This window comes from Pteropus vampyrus, unplaced genomic scaffold, assembly GCF_000151845.1.
Source record: "Pteropus vampyrus isolate Shadow unplaced genomic scaffold, Pvam_2.0 Scaffold15, whole genome shotgun sequence".
Taxonomy (NCBI): domain Eukaryota; kingdom Metazoa; phylum Chordata; class Mammalia; order Chiroptera; family Pteropodidae; genus Pteropus; species Pteropus vampyrus.
Window position 1 is genome coordinate 6,978,882 of NW_011888796.1, and position 25,269 is coordinate 7,004,150.

The window sequence follows — 25,269 nt, forward strand, 5'->3', positions numbered from 1 at the left end:
GGAAAAATACCTTATGTCTATTCTTACAATCACATTGGAGACTTGCTGCTAAATACAAATATTAAATGCAATAAGTATAACTGTGATTTTAGTGGATTAAAACCAATATAGTCTTTATGAAATCCTCAGTGTTGCAAAAGTCTGTGAAGAAACAGGAACTCTTATACACTGTTACAGGGAATTAACTAGTGTAGTTTATTTAAAAAAAAAAAAATTTAAAAAGAGCTATCAAAATTTCATATTATTTCCTTAAGATATAAATCTATATTTTCCATTTGAAATACATATACATTATTTAATTACACAAAAATTGTATGAAACTTTCATCTTTAATATTTCAGTTCCTCTCATTTTTTTATCTTCTCTCTATCCAAACTGGCTTCAATTTTCTGCTGTTATTTAAATAAAATCTAATTAGAAGACTTACATACCTATGACAGTATACTGCCCTAGCAGAACAAAAAATCTAAGTAGAAACTGCTCTTACAAGTTTAAAAAAAAGTCCTTTTAAATCACAGAATAATTATAAAATCTGTGATTTGAAAGTTATTTAGGGGACAGTATGGAAAGAAGCTGGTGATGTTTGGATATTAAATGATGAGCAGCAATCCATAAGATGTGAAATATAAGAATGTACTATTTAAAGAAATTCCTTGGTGATCACTTCTGAACATTTAGCCTCTTTAGTAATGAGAAAAATCACTTCTTAATTTATCTGCAATGTAAGTTAAGGATTTCATGTACATTAAGGCATGTTCCAAGAGTAATAACACATTATCAGATGGTAACTTTTCCAGACAACTGTAGCATACTCCAAAGTGCAGAAGTTCTATTTTAAACTACTTTATGTTACTCTTCCTATAATACATGTATTCAACAAATATGTAGTATATTGGTTGTGTGCTGGCTAAATATAACTGAAACTTTTCTTAGTGACATAGACTCCTCATTATGAACAGAGGTTGCCATAATATGCTAAATGAAAAATCAACAAAACTTAACCTTTTATGTAACATTCCATTCAATATTCTATCAGATGATCTAATAATCACAATTAAGTAGATGAAAAGCCCTCTTTTCCCAAAAAGGACAAACTTCACAGGCATTGTTATTATAAAATGTCATTACATTTTTTTAAAGCAGCCCACATCACCTGCCTTTCTTCTCAGTTACTATACTTATACTCCAGAGTAAAGTATAAAATGAGAGATATCGGTCAGCTGTTCTCTCAGTTGCATTCAGTTCTCAATATCATTTACATAATAATCATATCATTTACATACCCAGAGAATCTACAAACCAACTATGAAAATAAATGAACTTAGCAAGATTGCAGGATATAAAGTTAATATACAAAAATCAATTGTAAAAGCAGAAAAAAAAAACAAAATAGAGTATAGAAAAACAATACAAAAGATTAATGAAACCAAGAGCTGGTTCTTTGAAAGGATAAAAAAAAATTGACGGACCCTTAACCAGACTCATCAAGGGAAAAATAAAGAGGACTCAAATAAATAAAATCAGAAATGAAAGAGGTGAAATAACTATGGACCCCACAGAAATATAAAGGATCATGAGAAAATACTATGAGCAATTATACCTAACAAATTAGATAATCTAGAAGAAATGAATACATTCCTAGAAACATACAATTTCCCAAGGCTGAGTCATGTAGAAACAGAAAATCTGAACTAACCAATTACCACCAATGAAATCAAATCAGTAATCAAAAACCTCCCAGAAAACAAAAGTCCTGGACCAGATGGCTTTATAGGCGAATTTTACCAAACGTTCAAAGAATTAACACCTATTCTTCTCAAACTATTCCAAAAAATTCAAGAGGGAAGCCTCTCTAATTCCTTTTATGAGGGCACCATTACCTTGATTCCAAAACCAGACAAAGACATTATTAAAAATAAGAAAAGTATAGGCCAACATCTCTTATGAACATTGATGCAAAAATCTTCAACAAAATATTAGCAAACCGAATTCAACAATATATTAAAAACATCATGTGCCATGATCAAGCTGGATTTATTCCTAGGATGCAAGGTTGGTACAATATCTGCAAATCGATTAATGTGATACATCACATTAACAAATTGAAAGATAAAAATCATATGATCATATCAATAGGTGCACAAAAGGCATTTGACAATATCCAGCGTCTATTTATGATAAAAACTCTCAGCAAAGTGGGAAAAGAGGGAACATACCTCAACATAATAAAGGCCATATATTACAAACCTACAGCTAACATCATTCTCAATAGGGAAAGACTAAAAGCATTTTCTTTAAGATCAGGAACAAGACAAGATGCCCACTTTTACCACTTCTGTTCAACACTGTATTGGAAGTCCTAGCCACAGCAATCAGACAAGAAAGATAAATAAAAGGTATCCAAATTAGAAAGGAAGAAGTAAACTCTCATTATTTGCAGATGACATGATACTATATATAGAGAATCCTAAAGATTCCACCAAAAGACTGTTAGAACTGATCAATTAATTCAGTAAATCAGCAGGATACAAAATTAATATTCAAAAGTCAATGGCATTTTTATACACCAATGAACTTTCAGAAAGAGAAATTAAGAAAATAATCTAACTTACAATTGCATCAAAAACAATAAAATATCTAGAAATCAAATTAACCAATGTTCTCAGAAAATTATGTCATTGAAAAAAGAAACTGAAGAAGATATAAATAAATGGAAGCATATATCGTGTTCACAGGTAGAATCAACATCATTAAAATGGCCATATTACCCAAAGCAATCTATAGATATAATGCAATCCCTATCAAAATACCAATGGCATTTTTCAGAGAGCTAGAACAAATAATCTCAAAATTTATATGGAACCATAAAAGATCCTGAATAGCCACGACAATCTTGAGAAAGAAGAACAAAGTTGGAGGTATCACACTACCTGATATCAAACTATACTATAAGGCCACAGTAATCAAAACGGCATGGTACTGGCATAAAGAGATACATTGATAAACGGTAGAGCACAGAAATAAATCCATGTCTACACGCTCATTTAACATGTGACAAAGGAGGCAAGATTATACAATAGAGTAAAGACAGTCTCTTCAATAAATGATGTTGGGAAAATTGGACAGATAAACACAAAAAAATGAAACTAGACCACCTTCTTACACCATATACAAGAAGAGACTCAAAATGGATTAGACTTAAATATAAGACCCAAAACCATGAAACTTCTAGAAGAAAACATAGGCAGTAATCTCTCTCATATTGCTACTGGTAATTTCTTTTCAGATATATCTCCTCAGGCAAGGGAAACAAAAAAAAAATAAACTACATCAAACTAAAAAGGTTTTCAACAGCAAAGGAAACCATCAACAAAATGAAAAGACAAACTACTGAATGGGAGAAGATATTTGCTTATGAAGCTGATAAGGGGTTAATATCCAAAATATATAAAGAACTCGTACAACTTAGCAACAAGAAAACAAACAACCCTATTTAAAAAATGGGCAGACCTGAATAGATATTTCTCCAAAGAGGATATGCAGATGGCCAACAGACATATGAAAAGATGCTCAAAGTCACTAATCATCAAAGAAATACAAATTAAAAACACAATAAGATATCACCTCACACCTGTCAGAATGGTTATCATCAATAAATCAAAGAAAAACAAGTGTTGGCGAGAATGTAGAGAAAAGAGAACCCTCATACATTGATGGTGGGATTGCAAATTGGTACAGCCACTACTAAAAACAGTCTGGAAATTAAAAATGAATCTACTCTTTGACCCAGTAATTTCACTTCTGGGTATTTATCAAAAAAAAAGAAAAAGAAAAAGAAAAACAATAATTTGTAAAGACTTATGCATCCCTATGTTCATGGCAGCACTATTTACAATAGCCGAGATATGGAAGCAACCTAAATGCCCATGAGCAGACTATTAGATAAAGAAGTTATAATTCATATATACAATGGAATATTACTCAACCATTAACAAAATGAAATCCTACCATTTGCAATGACATGGATAGACCTAGAATTCTTACGTTGAGTGAAATAAGTCAGACAAAGAACGATAAATACTATATGATTTCACTTATATGCAGAATCAAAGGAACAAAAAGAATAAACTAATTGAAAACGGACTCACAAATATAAAGGACAATCTGGTGAGGGCCAGAGGGGAGGAGTTGGGGGAACAGGAGAAAGCAGTGAAGGGTTAAAGAAGTACAAATTAGTAGCTGATAGATGGCTACAGGGATGGGGAGCACAGCTTAGAGAATGCAGTCAGCAGTAATGTAATGGCTATGTGTAGAGCCAGAGGGATGACAGAGTAATCACGAGGATCATTTCATAAACTATATAAATATCTAACCAATGTACTGTATACCTGAAACTAATAATAAAATAAAATACTAAAAAAATCAATTGTATTCTTTACCTGAAACTAATAATAAAATAAAATGCTAAAAAAATCAATTGTATTCTTATATACTAGTTGTAAACAATAGGAAAGTTAATTTTTTTAAAAAAACACGCAATATAGTAGAACTAAAAATACAAATTATCTAAGAATAAATATAATAAAAGGTGGCCAAGACTTCTACATTGAAAACTTCAAAACATTGCTGAGTGAAATTAAAGACTTAAATAAATGAAAAGACATATCATCTTCATTGATTAGAAGACTCAATAATGTCAAGATGGCAATTTGTCCCAAATTTAAAGCAACTCCAATCAATATTCCAGCAGGCATTTTTACAAAAATTGACAATCTGATTCTAAAATTTACATGTAAATGCAAAGGACCTAGAATAACCAAAGCAATTTTTAAAATAAAAAACAAAGTTGGAGGACTTGCGCTACCTGATTTCAAGACTTACCATGACATTGTAGCAATTAAAAGTTTGGTTGTATCAGCAAAAATACATATAAATCAATAGAATAAAAAGGCTCACAGACTCACCCTTATTTAGTCAATTGATTTTTGACAAAAAGGCTAAGATGACCCAATGGAAAAAAGGAAAGATATTTCAACAAATGGTGCTAGATAACTAGATATCTTTGTAAAGAAAAAAAAAATACTCTACTTCATATCATACATAAAAATTAACTCAAAATGAATCACAGATCTAAATGTAAAATCTAAAACTATAAAACTTAAAACACTAAACATACACCTACCATATGACCCAGCCATGCCACTCCTAGGTATTTATCCAAGAGAAACAAAAACATATGTTTAAACAAAGGCTTTTATATGAAAAGTCTTTGATAGCAGTTCTTTTGTAACACTAACGAGTAGAAACAAGCCAACTGTCCGTCAATTGGTGAATGAATAAACAAATTAGTCTCTCTATACAATGGAATACTATTCAGCAATAAAGAGGAATGAACCACTGCTACACAGAAAAACATGGATGAATCTCAAAATAATTAAGCTGAGTAAAAGAAGCCAGGTAAAAAAATATAAACTATATGATTCTATATAAAATTAGCAAAAGCAAAATACTCTAAGATAAAGCAACTCAGTTGCTTGGAGATGGGAGTAGAGGGAAGAATGGATTACAAAAGAGCGTAGGGAAATTTGGGGGAGGGGGGTGACAGAAATATTATTTTAATCATGGTGATGGTTTCACAGGTGTATAACTATGTCAAAACTAATTCAATTATACACTTTAGATATGTGCAGTTTAGTGAATGTCAATTCTACTTCAATAAAGTTGGAAAAGCAAAACAAATTAAAAGGAAAAAATTGGTAATATCTATCAATTTTTAAAATTGGTAATATCTATCGAATTTTTAATGCATACTCTAATGTTAGAAATTTATCCTACAAATATACTCACATATACACAAAGATACGTATGTGTGCTGAAAACTTATAATATTAAACATCTGGAAACAATCCAAACTTCCATTAATATATGACTAGTTAAATAAGTTAGCAACAGGTTTGACTGCACAGGTCCATTTACACACTGATTTTTTTTTCAATAAATTATGTAAATGTATTTTGTCTTCCTTATGATTTTCTTAACATTTTCTTTTCTCTACCTTACTTTATTGTGAGAATATAGTATATAATACATATAACATACAAAATATGTGTTAACTGTTTATATTATCGGTAAGGCTTCTGTTCAACAGTAAGCTATTAGTAGTTATGTTTTAGGGATTCGAAAGTTATATGTGGGTTTCAACTGTGAGGGAGTCAGCACCCCAACCTCGGCTAACTGTAATGCATTTTCAAAATATGGAATACTTTGCAACCATAAAAAAAGAATAACATACATCTACATGCTTGAATATGAGAAGTTATCCAAGATAATTGATAAATGAATGAACTAAATTGCAGAGAAATTCATATACCACAATCCCATTTGTGTTTAATTTTTTTTTTTAAATAAATGCATATGCACAGAAATTGCAAGCTATGATTATGTCTGGTTAACCAACATCTTTAGCATATTTAAAATTTTCTATTATTGCAAATATTTTATAATTTTTCACAAAGAAATATTATATAACAGTTAAGACTGACACCATCACTCTTAATAATAACAGTAACTACTCAATAAATATTAGCTGCTGGATGCCAGGCATAATATGCCGAGCACTTTGTACAACCTGCCATTTATTTAATCTTCACAACAAACTTGTAAAGTAGGTAATACTATTTTCATCAACATTTTAGGGATAGAATCTAGGGGTTGAAAAAGTCTTGCTAAAGGTCACATAACTAGTAAATGGTAGCACAAGGATTTTAACCCAAGTTCCTCTGATTCCAAAGTTGATGCTTTTAACCACTGCACCAAAATGTCTCCCTATTAGCATAATCTAGAAATAAAAAATCTATAAATGAATACAGCAATTACGTACGCAGTGTTAGTAAAGAGAATATAAATAAAAGCACAGGTTTAATTTCTGGTTCTATCTTTTGGTAGAAAAAATACCTTGGTATTTACATATGTATATAATTGTCCTCTGTGAGATATTTTATTAATCGATCTACTTTGGCCATATGTTTTAAATAATGTCTAGTTTTATCACATTCTAACTTTTACATAAAATATATAAAAGTTAGTTTCTATTCTAATTCCAAATAATATAAATCTAAAATAAAGCCAACAGGAGAGTATTTCCCAAGGAGGAATTATAAATACTAAACTTACACTAGCTATGACAATTTATTATTATTGACACCATTTCTACAACAAATTGTACGTTTCTGCATTTAGTTGCAGCACATTACGTAGTTTTTTTGCAATTAACCTCCAAAAGAAATTAAATATTAATAAATATGCCAGATACAATTATAAGAAATAAGACATTCATAACCTGAATAATGCAGAAACATCTATTGTGACATATTACATCTTAGAACTATATTTAAACTACCTTAAGAGTAAGAATTTTTGTCTTTAATATTTTGCTTATCAACTTAATCTTTCTAAAAAACAACTCCCTTTGCTATCAAATGACTGACATTAGAATCAATACAAAGTTTTTACCTGCTAACCCTACATTTTATTAAAATTTAAGATATCACTTATGTATTCGTTTGACTGGCGATATTAGCATTTTTAGAAAACCAAGTAATAATGTAGCTTAGCAAATTCCTATACCATAAAAATCTCACATGACAGAACATTGACTTCTATCTAATCATTCATTTGTGTGTGGAAGGGTAGACATAAGAATCAGAAGGTAAAAATGAAAATAAATGCTCTGTAAAAGTATTACGTACAATTTTTTTTTGTTGTCAAAAATATTTTTTAATATTATCTTTTCAATAAAACTAACAAAATAGACATTGTAAAACAAGTTTTAAAATAAAACTAAAAAGGATGCAAATAATAAAAATTATATTCCTAATGTCAAAGAATATAGAAATATACTCTTAAATGGTCCTGATGTATGCTCCAATAGATCTCAAAAATAAAATATCTTCCATGTCACACTTCACAATCCTATTATTTTTTAAAGTTTTTTTCCCTCATATTTTCTACTCCAATTCCACAGATCAGTAGCAAGAAATAAGATCATATAAAACAATGAGTTTTGGTAACATTATTTGAAATGATATTAAAAATTGATGCTTTGTTTAGAGACAAGTTAGTTATAGTCAGATAGTAAGCATCGTAGAAATATTTATGAAAAAATTATACTTAACAGTAGTAGATTTCAAGACATCTATATTTTAGTAAAATGAATTGTTTCTAAGTAAATCAGAGTTAGTGCTAGGAGCAGTTTGTTTCAGTTACCTGAAATTAGAATAGCAGGCTCATTAAATATATATAAATCAGTGATGCAGAGGCACTGCACCATATTGATGGAGACTTCATTAATTTTCAATGATACAGCCACTATCATATTTGTGTTCTTAAAAAAACTGAATGAGGTATACAACCATTTTTCTTCATCTGTTTTTCACATATTTTAACTTAGTAAATGAAAGGAAAACTAATAATCCAAAACATTTCTAATGATGGCCATCAAATTTCTTGTCTTTTTATAGAAAATATATTTGTACATGTATGTAACATATATTTTTGATATACAATATCAAAAAGTGAAATACACAAAATAAAAATACTATAAAATAAGTTATCCTTATGAAGTAGTTGATATAATCTTTCTAGACACCTGAGCATAACACAAAATAAAGTCTAAATTATGTATTTTTCAGAGATATTGTGATATCTTTTGCTCTCCAAAGAAACTAAATGATGACAGAAAAAAAAGGAAATAAAATTTGCTTCTGATTAAAAAAAGTTATCCTCCAAATCTATTTTATTGCATAATATAACACATGTAGGCTTCCTACTTTGCATACAACTATACCTCAAAAACGAAATACTATGACATTGTTTATACATTATCAATCAAAGAAAAAGATACGGTGAAATACAAGATTGGTGGGAAAATCAATATTGAATATTTAAAGTATTTTTTTTTTTATTTTAGGCTAGTATCCTGGAAACAACTATAAAGAGAAAATCGTTCTAGCATATCGAATTGATTTTGATACTACTGTATTTTCATTTTTATATAAAAGAGGTTTGAGTTGCAATTTCATATTACATTAATAAAAATTTTATTTAGCAAATGTGATCAAAATTTAATTAATTCCTAACTGGGATTTACACAGAAAGAAAAAATGGAACTAGCCAGGCAGGCAATACAACCATATAATCTTTCTTAGGCTTCAGTTTTTTCCACTGTTTTAAAAAAAAAAAAGTGGGGGACGGGTACAGAATAGAACTAAAAAAATGATTGCTAAACTCTTCCCAATTTTAAATTAACTGAGACTGCCAGCTTCCTATCAATCCTTTTGGCAAAACAAATAGCAACTTGTAGCATGTACTATTGTACAGGCTTTGATCCTCAGCCTGAGAGCCAAATCAGATATCACATTCTACTTTCCTAATGGGTCTAATATTCAGATCTTTCATCTTCAGTGACTGCTCCATAAAAACGTTTATGCATTTGGAACCACCTAAACATTTTTGTTCCCTTGATACAAATTTTGAAGTTTATGATATACCCACCAAAAGTATTTGCTTCCCTAAAGGTCCTTTACCTAAATCAGGGCAATAGCTACAAATTTGGTTTCAGGATTTCAGGTTTCTGTTTCTTTAACAGTACTTTTTTAACAGTTTGCTTCACATATTGCATAAAGCTCACTTTCACTCCTTAATTATGAAGAATATTTTTTATAATTCTAAACTTCCCTTTTCTTCTTTATAAAGAAGAGACAAAAACTAATTTCCTTTCAATGACTCACTATAAAACTAAGGGTGGGTAGTAACACCTGCCACATTCACTGCAGTATATACTCAGAACAGTGTTTTCTAAAATTGCTTGAGCACAAGATTCTCCTAGATAGCTAATATAAAATACAAGGTCACGCCCCAAAATATCTTTGGTGGGGCCCAGAAATTTGTATTCTAAATAGGTACCCTAGATGATTCTTAGGATAGGCAAGTTTGAGAATCAGTGGCCTGGAAAATTTATTGAATGCATGAGAAAGACTGAAAACTTGAATTTATTAGTAAACACCAACAACTAATAAATTATTGTTGAGCCTTACTTTGTTTCTTTGAAAATAGGCTTAACACATTTAAAACTTAAAGAAAACCATAAAATCACTAGGTTAAATTTTCATTCACTTATTCTCATTCTATCTACTGTCTCAGGTACTAGTTGCTAAGTATACAAGAAGTAAATTGTCAAAAGATTCCTGAAACTTAACCTAAAAACTGTATTTTTGCATTTAGAATAGTGAAGATTAACACTTTATAGCTGACTACATGTACTAAACTAAATATAACTAAATATAAGTTTACTCTTATATTTATCTGATTTTTTAAACTTCTTGTACTGACCCTCATAATAACCCGGTGAGGCTACTGGTAAATTTACCATACAAATGAGAAAACAAAGGCTTAAAGAAAATGACTAATTTCCCCTAAATCACACAGCTAAGCATAAGTAGCAAACCTAAGGTTCAAACTCATGCAGGCTATCATTACACACCATTACACAGCCCACAGCAGAAAAAAGCCAATGAGAAAATCAATTAAGTCTGTTCATACTTGTATCCCTAAAAGATACTAATGAGCTATTGTTTCAGATTCTTGCAGAATAAAATAATTTGCTTTTAACAAATAAATGTGACCATCTAATAGATAGCTTCATATTACCTATTTGACTCTAGCAACACAAATTTGGTAACTTCCAGGGAAAGAGATCCTAAAGGGTGCCCATCTATGAAGCCAAAGTTCCTATGAAACTGTCTGATACTTGCAGGCAAAACTTTATAAAAGGTTTCCTCTAAGACAGAAAACAAAAATATATAAAGAGAGATAAAGACTAGATAGATAGATAGATAGATAGATAGATAGATAGATAGATAGAGATAGCTGATAGATAGATGATAGATATATAGATAGAATGTAAATGAGTCAGCAGATAAAATGAATCTTAAAAAAAAGGATTCCCATTACAAAAGAATTAGAGAAGAGCTAGATGAGGATAGAGCTATATATGCATACATATAAAGAGAAACATTATGAATAACAAGTACTAAATATTTATTAATCAGTTTTAAGAACTACAACATTAAGTTATACTTGATAAGAAAAGGAACAGAAATGAGTATATTAGCACACATGACATCCTAAAGACTAAAGTGCACTAATAATCACTTTTGGTCAAACAAAAAAAATATATATGACAGCCATAAAATAACCAATTCACAGTTCATATTCTGTAGATACAGTGATCAGCACTCTCCCCGATATTGGAAGAGAAAATTACAGCTAAGAAAAATAACTAAAATTTTAACTTTACAAGTTTTATTAATGGTATAAGAACAAAAAAAAGGACTAAAACTACAATGATTTTCTAATTAACTATTAACTAAATTACCCAAATGTTAAGAGACTGAAGGAAGCTAAATATTATCTATTCTAAATAAATGAACAAATTACAGTTAAATGGCTGGTCTAAAACTGTAAAACTGGCCAGTCTATTGCAGCACTAAAACTAGATTTTCTAACTTATGATTCAGGGTTCCTTCCACAACTCACGAAATTGAATTATTAAAATACATGAGACACCAACTCTTACATATGTAATAAAAGCAAAAACCACCTCCTTCATAAAGAAGGATCTTGAGATCCTCACTGTAATTAATATTCAGAAAATAAGAGATACCAAATCTCTAGAGCTGGGTCCAGAAGTCTGTGTAGGGAACCGCCATAAATCCTTGGCCAAGGAACCAGCTATACATGTGGAGCACAAAACCAACCAAGGCTTAAAAGAAAATGGCTGAGAGAAGAATTGAGGGTAGTTAAGGAGTGCTGGGTATACTTTGGAATCCCCACCCTGCCAGAGCAGAGAAACCGCATTAACACCTTATTAATTCATTAACTTATTAGCTCATATCCAGCTGAGATACCAAAAAAGACTCAACTAAGGGTAAGGACCACATCCTAGAATAAGACATTCTAAACTTGCCCTAACAAAGCCCCAATACGTTTTGTAAGGAATTAAAATCTTGGAGGTTGAGTTGCACTAAAGAAAGGAAATACATTGGGCTCTCCATAAAGACATCTTAGCAAAGATTAAAAGTAAGCCTACAAAGCTCAAGGTGATCAGCCAGTAACTGAAATACCTACAAAAAATTCTTTTTAAAAAACATTCTTCACAGAAATATAAAATTTAGAGTCTCTAAAATGTACCAGCTACATGACCCAGTATGCATTTGAAAAAAGTATTAAAAATGCAAAAAGGAAAAGGAAAAAGTGACCCACAGTCCAAAAAAATGAGCAGTCAATAGAAACGAACCCTGAGAAAGCCAATATATTTGGATGGAGCAGACAGAAACTTTTAAACCAGCTAATATAGGAAATCTAATCAGAGAAATGAAAATGATAAAGAACAAGATGAAAACTCTAGAACAACAAGTACAATAACAAATGAAAAATCTACTAAATGGGCTTAACAGAAGATCGGAAATGGCAGATGATAGCCAGCGAACTTGAAGACAGAGCAACAGAAAGGACCTACTCTGAAGAACAAAGAGAAAAAAGATTGAAGAAAAATAGCACCTCAGGGCTTATAGAACAATACCAAAGAGTCTAACATACATGTAATCTGAGTTCCAAAATGAGAAGGGAGTAAAACTAATGAAGAAAGAACTGCTGAAATTTTTTAAATAGGATAAAAAAAAAACAGACTTACATATCTAAGCTCAGCAAACCTCAACTAGGATAAATACAAAGAAAACCATATCTAGCCTTATCATACTCAAGCTGCTAGAAAACAAAGATAAAGAAAACACTTTGAAGCAGCTCCAAAAGATTTTTACATAAAGAGGACAAAAGATATGAGTAACAGCTAACTTCTCATCATAAACAATGAAGATCATAAAACCATGGAATGGTATCTCTCAAGTGGTGAAATGCCAACCCATAATTTCATATTCAGCAAAAATATTCTTCAAACAGTAGGCTGAAATAAAAACACTTACAGATAAACAAAATCTGGGAGAATTCTTCACCAACAGTCTTGGACTATAAGAAATGATAACAATGTTCTTCAGGCAGAAGAAAATCAATTCAACTGTAAAATCATATCCAAAGGAAGGAAGGACACCAAAGGTGATAAATAAGTAGGTAAATGAAAAAGACTACATTTCACCACTTTATTCCCACTATGATGGCTATAATCAAAAAGACAAATAATAAGTGTTAGCAAAAGATGTAGTTAAAAAAATAACTGCAGGTAGGAATATAAAATGGAACAGTCACTTTGGAAAACAATCTTTTACAGTTCTTCAAATGGTTAAACACAGAGTTATCATATGCTCTAAAAAGTGTATTTCCAAATATATATGCAAGGGGACAAAATCATTCATCCATATAAAATCTTGTACATGAATGTTTACAGCAGCATTTATTCATAATAGCTAAAAAGTGGAAACAACTAAAAAGTGTCTGTCAAATAATGAATGGATAAATAAAATGTGACATATTCATACAATGGAAAAGTTGTCAGTAACAAAAAAGAAATGAAGTCCTAATACATGCTATAATATGGATGAAACTTGAAAACAATACTAAATAAAAGCCAATCATAGGGGACCATATGTTTATTGTATGATTCCATTTATATGAAATGTCTAGAATAGGCAATCTGTAGAGACAAAGTAGATTAATGGTTGCCTAAGGCTGAGACACAACATGAATGGGAGGTGAGGGGTGTTGGTAATAGTTAAGCGGTGAGGGGTTTCTTTGTGGAATAACAAAAAATGTTCTAAAAGTAACTGTGGTGACAGATGCACATCTCTGAGAATATATTAAAATCCACTAAACTCCACACTTTAAATGAGTTAATTCTGTGGTATGTGAATTATATCTCAATAAAGGTATTTTTAAAACTTTTTTTATTTTCTACATTTCCTTAAACACAAAAGCAACAATATTGAATCATATGTAGAAGTAAAAAATATGAATCATCAGCATAAAGAGAGGGATGAGAAAATGGAATTATTTTGTTTACAGTTGTGGGGTATTAAAGTGGGAAATGACAAAACAGGGTGTGTCAGATGTTGACTCTAAATAGATCGTTAACAATACACATTGTTATACCTAAAGAAACCACTAAAAAATAATAAAAATAACAATAAAGAGCTACTGTTAATATGCTCATACTTTAAAATACTGAACTAATCCAAAATAAGACAGAAAAGGAACAGGAACAAAAACAAAAGGGACAAATGAGAAGCAAATAGACTTAAACCCAATAATATCAATAATTACGTTAAATATAAAGGGACTAACACCAATTGAAAGGCACAGATAGTTGGACCACATAATAAAGACTCAACTATATACTATCTACAAAATACAAGACACACATTGGTTGAAAGCAAAAGGATGAAAAAAGAAATACCATTAAACAGTAAGCATAAGAAAGCTAACATAACTATATTAATATGAGACTAAACTTAAGGACAGTATACAAGAGACAAAATGGACATTTCATAATGACAAAAAAAAGAAATTCATCAGGAAGGCATAGCAATTTGAAATATCTATGTATCTAATAAGAGCTTCAAAATAAATGAAACATGACTGAACTAAAAGGAGAAACTGACAAACCCACAATCTGGTTGGAGTAATTGATAAAATGAATAGATAAATAAGTTAGTAAGGCTATAGATCTGAGTAACACTATCAACCAAGTTGCCCTAATTGACATTACATAATACCACATACATTATACACTACACTCAACAGTCACATACATTATACACTACACTCAACAGTCACAGAATACACATTCTTTTCAAATACACTGACTGTTCACCAAGACAGACAATATGCTGGACTATAAATAAGTTTTTGAAAAATTTCAAAAGATTGAAATTTAACAGAGTATGTTCTATTACCACAAAAGAATAAAATTAGAAATTACCAACAATATATCTAGAAAGCTCCCTTTTCTAATTCTAATAAGTGCCTTTTCCTAATTTTTCTGCCCAGAAGAGATACTGTTTCTTAAATTACACAAATGTGCTATATAAGCCCAGAATGTTAGTTAAAACAACTGAATGTCACTGGTGAGTTATTCTTTCCAATGATAAATAAATCTGACCTAAATCTGTTAAAGCTTCTAAATGTAACTAATAATATAGAGAAAATATAGAGAAACATTACATAATACCACAGAAATGCAATCAGCAAAATTCAAACTGGAAACTCTTCTGAACAAGCTACCAGGTAACATCACTAAATAAGAGAGAGAGAGAGAGAGAGAGGAACAGAGAAAAAAGGAAAGAGATAAAAAAGATCTTAAGTAAACAAGGCAAAATAGTGACTTTTACATATCTGGACATGTTTTTGTTTATTCTACTATTTTGTATCTTATGTATGTTTAAAATGGAAAAAAGTAGATTTAGCAAAGTCAAATAAATGTAAAGGTTTCAGAGACAAGTTTTGCTCAGAATGGTTTGGATAGAAATTAAATCATTAAAGACTATAGTTAAATGAGAATTAGATATAACTGACTCCACCTAATTCAATATGCCTTCAGAATTCTGGAAAGAATTCTATGAAAGGCTCATTTCTTAAAATAGATGGCCCTGATAAACAAAGAAAAAAATTATCCTTTTCTGTAATTAAGACAAAGTTCATCCTTGAATTGAAAAAACAAAAAAACATAGACTCCAATCTTCTTTGATATGCAATCAATTCATTTGGGTGTTTGCTGGATTAAACTGATACATAGGAAATATGCTTCCTCAATTGCTAAGAGTTAAGGGAGAAAAGTATTTTCATAACATTTCACCTCTTTTTTCCTTTCTGCTCCTGTATTTTCTCCCATAAATAGTTCCCTTAATTAACCTTTCCATATCCTATTCCTCCTTTCGGGAAGCAACACTCTATCACTTGCCTCTTGAAATACCTTTGCTACTTGAGAACATGAACAAAAAACAAAGTGAGTAAAATTATGAGATAGCCAGTATCAAGATGACCCAGGGATCCCTGCCTCCTGGTATTCACACTTTTGTGTATAAATACCCTTCCATGTTATAACAGGATTGTTCAGTACAAACAAAATATAGCAGAAGTCACGGTAATGTCACTTCTGTGATTAGATTATAAAAGGCTCTGTGGCTTCCGGTTCTGTCTAATCACTAACTCTGGGAAAAGCCATGTCATGAGTAGCCCTATGGAAGGCCCAGGAGGAGGAACTGAAACCTCCTGCCAAGAGCCACATGAGTGACCTTGGAAACAGATACTCCAACCTCAGACAACAGTTTGAGTGAACTTCATGAGAGACCCTGAGCCCAAATCACTCAGCTAAGCCACTCTCAGATTCCTGACCCTTAGAAACTGTGAAGATAATAAATGTTTGTTTTAACTACTAAATCATTACACAGCAATAGAGAACTAATACAAGTATATTATAAAAATGCCCCCAAGTTCAACTCTGTGAAATACATATTGTACAAACTCAACATACTAGCAAATCAAAAGTATTACACATCAAAATCCATGTTTTATTACCTATCAGAAAAGCAAGATTAGTAGCAATAGGAATTATCATACATCGTTGTTGGAGGCATAATCAACACAATCGTTTTTGAGAACTAGGCAAAATTTACCAAAATTTAAAAGTCACACACACTACTAGGCATTTACATGTTATATCTTATGATATATTTGCATAAATGTTTAAAGAGATAAATAGACAATTTACTCCAGTGAAAAACTGGACATCTAGATATTCATCAAAAAATGTTTGGTTAAATCAATTATAGTACAAATGAACAATGGACTACCATCCAACTCCTAAAAATAAAGAAAATATATAAATACTGATTTAGAAAAGATACCTAAGATATCTAAGATGATGAAAAAAGTAAGAATACATATATACACACACACACACACACACACATAAAATCTCATTTTCATGAGTGAACATGAGAAAATTACAATAAGGTCATTATAATTAAAGCTATATTTTCAAATTGTATAGTCTCATTAATTTAAAGATAACCATTATTGTGCAAGTCTTTCATAGCCAAATAGACCCTATTTTAATTTCATTTTTGCTTATACTCATGCTACCCACAAATAATAATATGATAGCCAATATACAGGACAAATGCTATGTGACAGAGACTCTACTAAACACCTCCAAATATTTCATGTGTTATTTAATCCTCACTTAACATAGATAGTAGCACTATTCTCTCTATTGTACACATGAGAAAAATGAGGCACAGGAGTTAGTAATCTGCCCAAAGCCACAAAGGCTATAAAAGAATTCAAAATCAGAAATTTGTTCTCTTAGCCAATACCCTGTAGTCTTTTATTCATTTTACTCATATTTCATATCAAAAAAAGACTATAAATGTGGTCTATAACCATCTAAGGGGTTAGCAAATAAACCAAAATAAATGTAATACCAGAATGACTTGGACAATTCTGAACTCTTATAAGAAAACAAAAAAGACTAAAGATACAACAAAAGCAATTTCTAATTAAAAATAAGTATCTTATAATGAAAAAAAAATGTCATTTTCCCAGTCAAGAAAAAGCTAAAAGAGTTCACCACCACCAAACCAGTATTACAAGAAATATTATAGGGACATCTTTAAGACAAAGAAAAGAAAAAAAGATAAAAAATACAACGGGTAAAATGGCAATAACTACATACCTATCAATAATTACTTTAAATATAAATGGATTAAATGCTTCAATCAAAAGATATCAGGAGGACGAATGGAGAAAACAATACCCATATATATGCTGCCTACAAGAGACGCACTTCAGATCAAAAGACACACACAGACTGAAAGTAAAGGGATGAAAAAAGATATTTCATGCAAATGCAAGTGAAAAAGAAGCTGAGTTAGCAATATTTATATGAGACAAAATGGACTTTAAAACAAAGGCTATAACAAGAGACAAAGAAGGGCCCAGCAATTCCACTTCTGGGTATTCGAAGAAACCTAAAACACTAATTCGAAGACATATGCATCCCTGTGTTCACTGCAGCATTATTTACCATAGCCAAGATATGGAACCAACATAAGTATCCACCAATAGATGAATAAAGATGTGGTACACACATACACACACACACACACACACACACACTGGAAGATTTACTCAGCCATAAAAAGAATGAAATCTTGCCATCTGCAACAACATGGACGGCACCTGAGAGTATTATGCTAAGTGAAAAAGGTCAGACAAAGATAAATACCATATGATTTCATTTATATGTAGACTCTAGAAAACAAAATTTAAAAAAAAAAAAAACAGAAACTGATAGATACAGAGAACATTTTGATGGTTGCCAGATGGGAAAGGGACAGAGGGGATGGTTAGAAAAGAAGAAGGGATTAAGATGTGCAAATTGCCAATTATAAAAAGTCACAGGAATGTAAACCACAGCACAGGCAATATAGTCAATAATATTGTAATAACTATGGTGTCAGATGAGTACTAACTATACTTATCAGGGTGATCACTTCATAAATTACATAAATGTCTAATCACCATGTTGTACACCTGAAACTAATATAATATTGTATATCAACTGTAATTGAAAAATAAAAAATATTTTTTAAAAATGCCATTTGTTTTACTGAAGTCAAATAATCTTCCCGATTGACGAATTTCTGCTAGGGAGACATCTCTTCCAGTCAATTACATTTAGTATCCTACCAAAAAAAGCAAACTGTCTTTCCTTGAGCACCAACTGTAATAAACCTGATACAGGAAAATGAAGAGAAATTAAACAAAATCTCTTTAAAAACCTAATAGTCGATATGCAGTGTTTGCCTCACTTTCCTTTCCCATGCATTCTACTTGATTACTTTTACCTTATTTTTAATCTTAAACCATTCGATCGTGGATAAAGGATAAAAATAAAGATTAATTAGAAGAGACCAATTAAGTTAATAAACCCCATTAAATCATTATAACTACAACTAATCATGCAATTTATGCTTACTCAAAGATCTTGTCTACTACACGGTAGATTTTCCATCATTTTTCATCTCTAAGAAACCTCAGAGAAACTTCAGGAATATAATATATGCTCACCATTATAGCACCTTACATCTCATGCTTTATAGAATCACCTTTCCTGACCACAAAAATGTGGCAAGAAACACTTTAACCAGTTTCTGCACTTATTCTTCAAAATATACAAACTCACCCACCCTCCTCCCCCACTCCCACCCCAAAAATGGGCTTTCTACAGTCAGACATCCTGTGTTCTAATTCCGGCAGAGCCTACCTAATAAGGAACTTTGCGCAATCTCTTTCCCTGTGAAATGGGAATGATACTACTATCTACTTCACGGGGCTGTTAAGAGAATGATGTGAGATTATTCATGGTAAAGCGCGTAGAACAGTGCCTGGCACATAATGTGCACTCAATAAATGCCAGCCATTATTATATCTCCAAAATTAACTGCCTAGAGTCTGTATTTTCTCCCTTCCAGTCTAACCAAACTCCATCAGGACAAGTGGGCATATCGATGGGGTTTTCACACTAACTCACACAATAGCAGTATATACTCACAGTAATTTTGTTTTCATAGCACTTTCGTTCTCAATAAAAAAAAAAAAAATTGTGCAAACATAAACACTCCGACCCCCAAGCTTCTAACCAACGAAATGTCCGGACCTCAATGGACAACACGGCCTGAAAAGAGTCAATGTTTTCATCGGCTATCGAGCGGGGAAGCTGACAAATTGCTAGGTACCACATCTGGGTACCGGCAGTCCAAAGCAGGCCAAAGCGGCTTAGGGCTTACGGCTACAGTCCGTTTACAGAAATGTTTCCTTTTCCCATTTTCCTCCCCAGTGTCGAAACTAATGACGTCCTTTTCTCCTCTGAACAGAGGCCAAACATCTCTCCTCCAAACCTGCGCGTCTCACCCCCACGATACCCACTGTCTCCCGACTCACAGAGTGTGTCCGCAGACATTCACCATCAGCTTCAAGGAGGGGTTCCGGTATTTGGTGGTTTTACACCGGGGGCAGCCCTGATCGTCCATGGCGCCTTCCTTCGTAAGAACTCTACCCGACGTCTGCTCCAGCCACGGCCACAGTCACCTCTAAGCCCCTCCAGACCCGACGCCAAGCAGGTTTCTACCAACAGGCACTTGGCTGAGACGGTCCCTTTACGAACGAGCTCCGGCCGGGGCGAGGCACTGCAACACAAAAGTTCCGGCAGCGAGTTTTCCGGTCCCGCCGCTGGAGCTCAGTCTTAGCTTCCGTGAGCCAGCGCAATACCTTGGATTTCAGGGGAGGGCTTTCAAAAAGGTATATTGTACACAAAGCCTCATGTCTGTGCACCTCTGTATTTTTTCAAAGAATATGTATCCCATCTTGTTCTGTCTGAAAAAAAAGTCCCATGGCTTCAAAGATTTATGCCCGGTGTACATAAGCTATTGGATAATTCAAACTAGTATTTTCTTTTGAACGGTACGATAGTGTGTGCTTTTTAACTCTCTATACTTGCAGTCATGCAAGCACAAAATACTACGCATTCGCAAAAAAAAAGTTTGAAGAAGTTATTTAGAATGAAAGTCTCTGCACCCGCCCTAAATTTACAGATTCTCACTAAATGTCAGAATACTTCTATAAATAATATCTGGCATCTGCTCTGCAGAGATTATAACAGTGTCACCTGGCTTACCGGTGTCACCTGGCTCTAATATCTCTTACCCTCCCCCATCGAAGACACTATTTCCCCCAAATACCAGGGGTTGAAACCACACGAGAATATACACTTTATTTCAGCAATTCCAAGATTTGAGAGCCTGAATCTCTCTGTAAATTGTAAGCCATGTTCACTGCATTTATCAAGACTGCAGAGTGAAGTCTGTAAACAGTTCTATTAAATAATAAACTCCTCCCACTGTAAGGGTCATGTCTTATCTCAATAACAAGGATTTATTGATAATAAGTAAACAAAAAATTAATGAATGACTATCAAATAGTAGTGTAATGTGAAACAAATTTTATGCCAAGCATTATCTTGTAATCTGACCCAAATTTCATCAGAAGTGGGTATGCAGACAAAGCTTTTCAAATTAACCCACACAATGAATACCAGCTGTATACACTCATACTAATTTAAACTTTTCATGGCACTTTTGCTCTTTTCAATAAAAACCTAAAAAAGAACATTCTAATTCCCACCTTTTTAAACAATGAACCTAGTAGGCAACCCATAGTGTGGAAATACAGTTAGGAAGGTGGAACCTGATGAATAGCTAAATACCACATTTGGGAACCAGTAGACCAAGGCAGGCCATGACAGCACAGGGCTTTATATTAGTATATAGATATCAGGGATTCACCCAATAAACAAATCATATCATCTGCTTGATCATAACATTAACAGCAGCAAACCAAAAGTAAGTTTACTAAAACAGGCAATACCAGATGCTGTGCTAACCTGGAGGCTTATTATGCTGCTATTGTCTTACTGAAAGAGACCACATCCAAACCAGTTAGATGACTCAAGGTGAAGCTCTCTAAGAATAGAGGCATTTTTAGGATGGTTATATTTTAACAGAACAGGAAACTTCTGGTGAAAGAGTTAATATGGTCAGTGAGCAAATACAATTTTAGCCAATACTAATTACTACAATAATCACGGAGCTAGAGGCAGTAGAAAGTAGTGCTTATGGATTTGACTGGATTCAAGTGTGGGTTTCATGACTTGCTAGCTACATGACCTTGGGCCTCAATTTTCCCAACCGTAAGTTGAGGATAATACTTGTAAAGATTAAATGAAATATGTCATTTTAAGAACTTAACACAGTACTTAGCACAGAGTAAAAGCTCAATAACTGTCAGCTTTTATTAATAGTAATATGAGTATTATTAGGAGTAGTATCTAAAAGAGGCAGCATAATGTAATGGTTAGAGCCTATCCCTTTGAAACAGGTCTGTTTGTTCAGCTAAATTTCTTAATCTCTCTTACCTGTTTCCTTCCTCCATATAAAACACTCAAGACTGCTGTAATGATTAAATTACATGACATGTTTATATTGAACGGCCTTACTACAATGTCTTATACTTAACAGAAACTCTGAAATGTACACCATTATTACTGGTGGGGTTCACTAACACAGAATGGTCAGAAAGTTTTGAAAAGAGAAGCACTGACAGCATCAGATTTCAGATTCAAATAGAACCTCAGTCTATGTTAATACCACCAAACTAACAAGTTTCCTACATTTCTGAAGACAGATGCATCCCAACAATGAACCTATTGAGCCTGTTTCTCTTCCCAAATCCATTTATCCTCTAGCATTCCTATCTCAGTTAAGAGTAGATTCTACCTCCTTTGGGCAGTGTTTCTCAAATGCAGACCTTCTTTACCCGTCCCAAGGCTATGGATTCAGGTTGGGCTTTTCCCATCTGAAGGGTACATTTATTTATCATCCCTCTCCCATCTTATGGAAAACAGATCCTCTCCCACAAGCCTCTGGTGTTCTAATGGGTCTACCAACACAAAGCTGTCCTTCTGGCCTAGCAGTTGACATACAATCCTTATTGGACCAATCAGAAATCTTCCCTAGGATTTTTCAAATTGACAATAAAGAAAAAGTAGCAGAGGACCTCTTTAATGAAGTTGGAAAATGTGAGCTGGGAGTTACTCAGAGCCATGGCTCCAAACCTTTTGGGGAAAGCCCCTCTGAAAGACTAAAATTAATCTGATGAGAAAAGCAGAGACAGTGGATCTTCAAGTCCAAACTGCTGCATTCTTGCTCTTCACATTGTTTGGTATCATGATCCAACAAATTCATCTTTTGTCCTAGGCTAGTTCAAACGGGGTTTTTGGCTCCTGGGGAAATTCATATCACCACAAAAAGGCAAGAATGCTGCTGTACCTGGGAGATGGCTAGAACCTGACATATTGCATCTCTACCAGGATCTTTTCCCTCCACTCTACCCCATGCAACTCACTAAGTCCCCCTCCCTCTCACCTTTACTGATCATCAGCATCCCCACAGGCAGATAGCTTGGTCACTGAGAACTTTCAAGCATTACATCCAAGTCTCCCTCTACCAATCTTAACTCTTCTCCCCATGCAATATTAAAAAGCCCCAGGAAAAGATTGTTTTAGTTTGGGGCAAGTGTCCATCAGTGGACCAATTGACTGTGGCCATAATATTATACTGTAATAGCCACTGGAGACAGACCTCTCTGTCCATTACACCACAGCAAACTGAGCATTTCACTCAAAGCCCTTCATAATTTGTCCCCAACATGACTTTTAAGCTAATCTCCCACCATACACTTACATAAAATGCACACCCCAGACACATTGAATTACTCGATATTTCAGAAATACACCACATACCTTCATGGCTCCATGCTTTTAGTTATTTTGTTCCCATTGCCTCAGATGAACTCTATCCTTGTCTTCTCAAAATTCTTGTCCTTAAAGGCCTAGCTAAAATTCCACTCCCCACTGCCCTCCTCCTCTCAACATTAGTTTCTTTATCCTCACCACTTCCATACCCTGTAAAGTATTTACTTATGAATGTCTTATCTCCCTCACATGACGTTAAGCTCATCAATTTATTCATCTTTCTATCCTTCAGTACCTGATGCAATACTTTGTACTCCATGAGGACTCGCTAAATTTTTGGCAAATGAATGATCTTCAGAAATGTTGACTACATATCATCAACTGTTGGTCACAATAACAACAGAACACCTGAAAGATAAATTTAGAATCTAACTTCCTTAATAGTACCAATACATAGCTTTCTGAAATAGAAAGAACCCACCAAGATACAGTTATATGGCCTTGCCAAAAGGATAGCCAAAGTCACCAAAAAAAAAGAAATCTCCATTTTTGGTGGCAACATCATTAAATATAGTCTAGCAAAGTATAACATTTTGTGCAGAAACAAATTTTCTTCAATACATTAAAATGACAAAACATTTCTATACACTCTCATCACTCTCTTTGGGCAGAAAGGAAAGATACAGAAACAAGCAGCTTGGTTTTCACTCTCACAGAATCCCAGCTTCAACTGTTTTTCTAAATCACAACACAGCTTTAGACTGCATATCAGCACAGCAGACTCAATGTTCACAGCATGGTAGACATAGGAAATAGAAGAAAGTATTCATCAATCTTACAAATCATTACAAGTCTGGTGTTCCACTGTAGCTGACCATATTTGCATCGAGGACTTCCAGTCCACTTTAAATTGCAGCCAGAATGAGCTCTGAGGCTCAGCCTGCTAAAGGAATCCGGAGCCTGGTGTTGGATTTCACTTCTGGTCCTACAGGAATCTCCTCCTGGAGCTATAGAATACCAACATAGCTCAGGCTACAGATATCACAAAAGGTCACGGCTGCTTCTATATAATGTCGAACTTGGTGGTTTGGAGGCACTATCCTAAAGACATGCAGAAACTCAATACATGGTTTTCCAAGTAAATGTGCTATATATTTAAATGATAATACACCTGAAGAAGACTTCTATGACCTGAACTTGGATAGCCCTATAATACAATCAAATGAATTTTCCTTAGGCATATACAACGGAAAAGTTATCTGCTTTGCACTATCAGGAGGAAGATAATGAACACTTAACACATTAATTATATACCCAGTGGTTTTTGGCACATTTTATCTCATTTAATTCTCACAACAATCCTGTCCACTTTTTATAGTCAAGTAGCTAATAAATGGCAGAGCTAGGATTAAACCTACATCTAGCTAGTTGATCCCCAAATCCATGTCCTTTCTACTAAACCATACCCCTCCCCATCTACTTTGCTCTGATAAATATGCTTTTCAAATTCAAGGAACTAAATGCAATGTAGTATCCTGGATTGGATTGCAGAACAGAAGACACAGAAGACACATGTTAGTGGAAAAACTAGACTTTAATTAATAGTATTGTACCAATGTTAATTTGTGTTTAGATAAATGTACCATTATAATGTAAGATGCTAACATTAGGGGAAACTAAATAAAGAGTAGGTGGGAATTCTACTCTTTATGTAACTTTTCTGTAAGTCAAAATTATTCTAAAATGAAAAGTAAATTTTTAAAAAATTCAAGGAAGCTATGAATCTCAGATATTGTCCTGAAGCTCACTACCTAACTAGATATTTCCAATGGAGTAGAAACATATGGTCTTTTCCATGATTAAGAATTTTAAACCTACCAGAGAAGTCA

The 25,269-nt window shown here is 32.9% G+C and overlaps 1 protein-coding gene across 1 annotated transcript in view; it reads right to left on the minus strand.

Annotated features, from left to right (window-relative positions):
* MNAT1 (MNAT1, CDK activating kinase assembly factor) overlaps nucleotides 1-20,242 on the minus strand; it is a 162,970-nt gene extending 142,728 nt beyond the window's left edge. Inside the window, exon 1 of the mRNA XM_011384730.2 lies at nucleotides 20,014-20,242. Coding sequence (XP_011383032.1) covers nucleotides 20,014-20,102 — 89 coding nt within the window. The 5' untranslated portion in view covers nucleotides 20,103-20,242. The remainder of the gene's footprint in view (nucleotides 1-20,013) is intronic.
* Nucleotides 20,243-25,269: the final 5,027 nt, after the last annotated feature.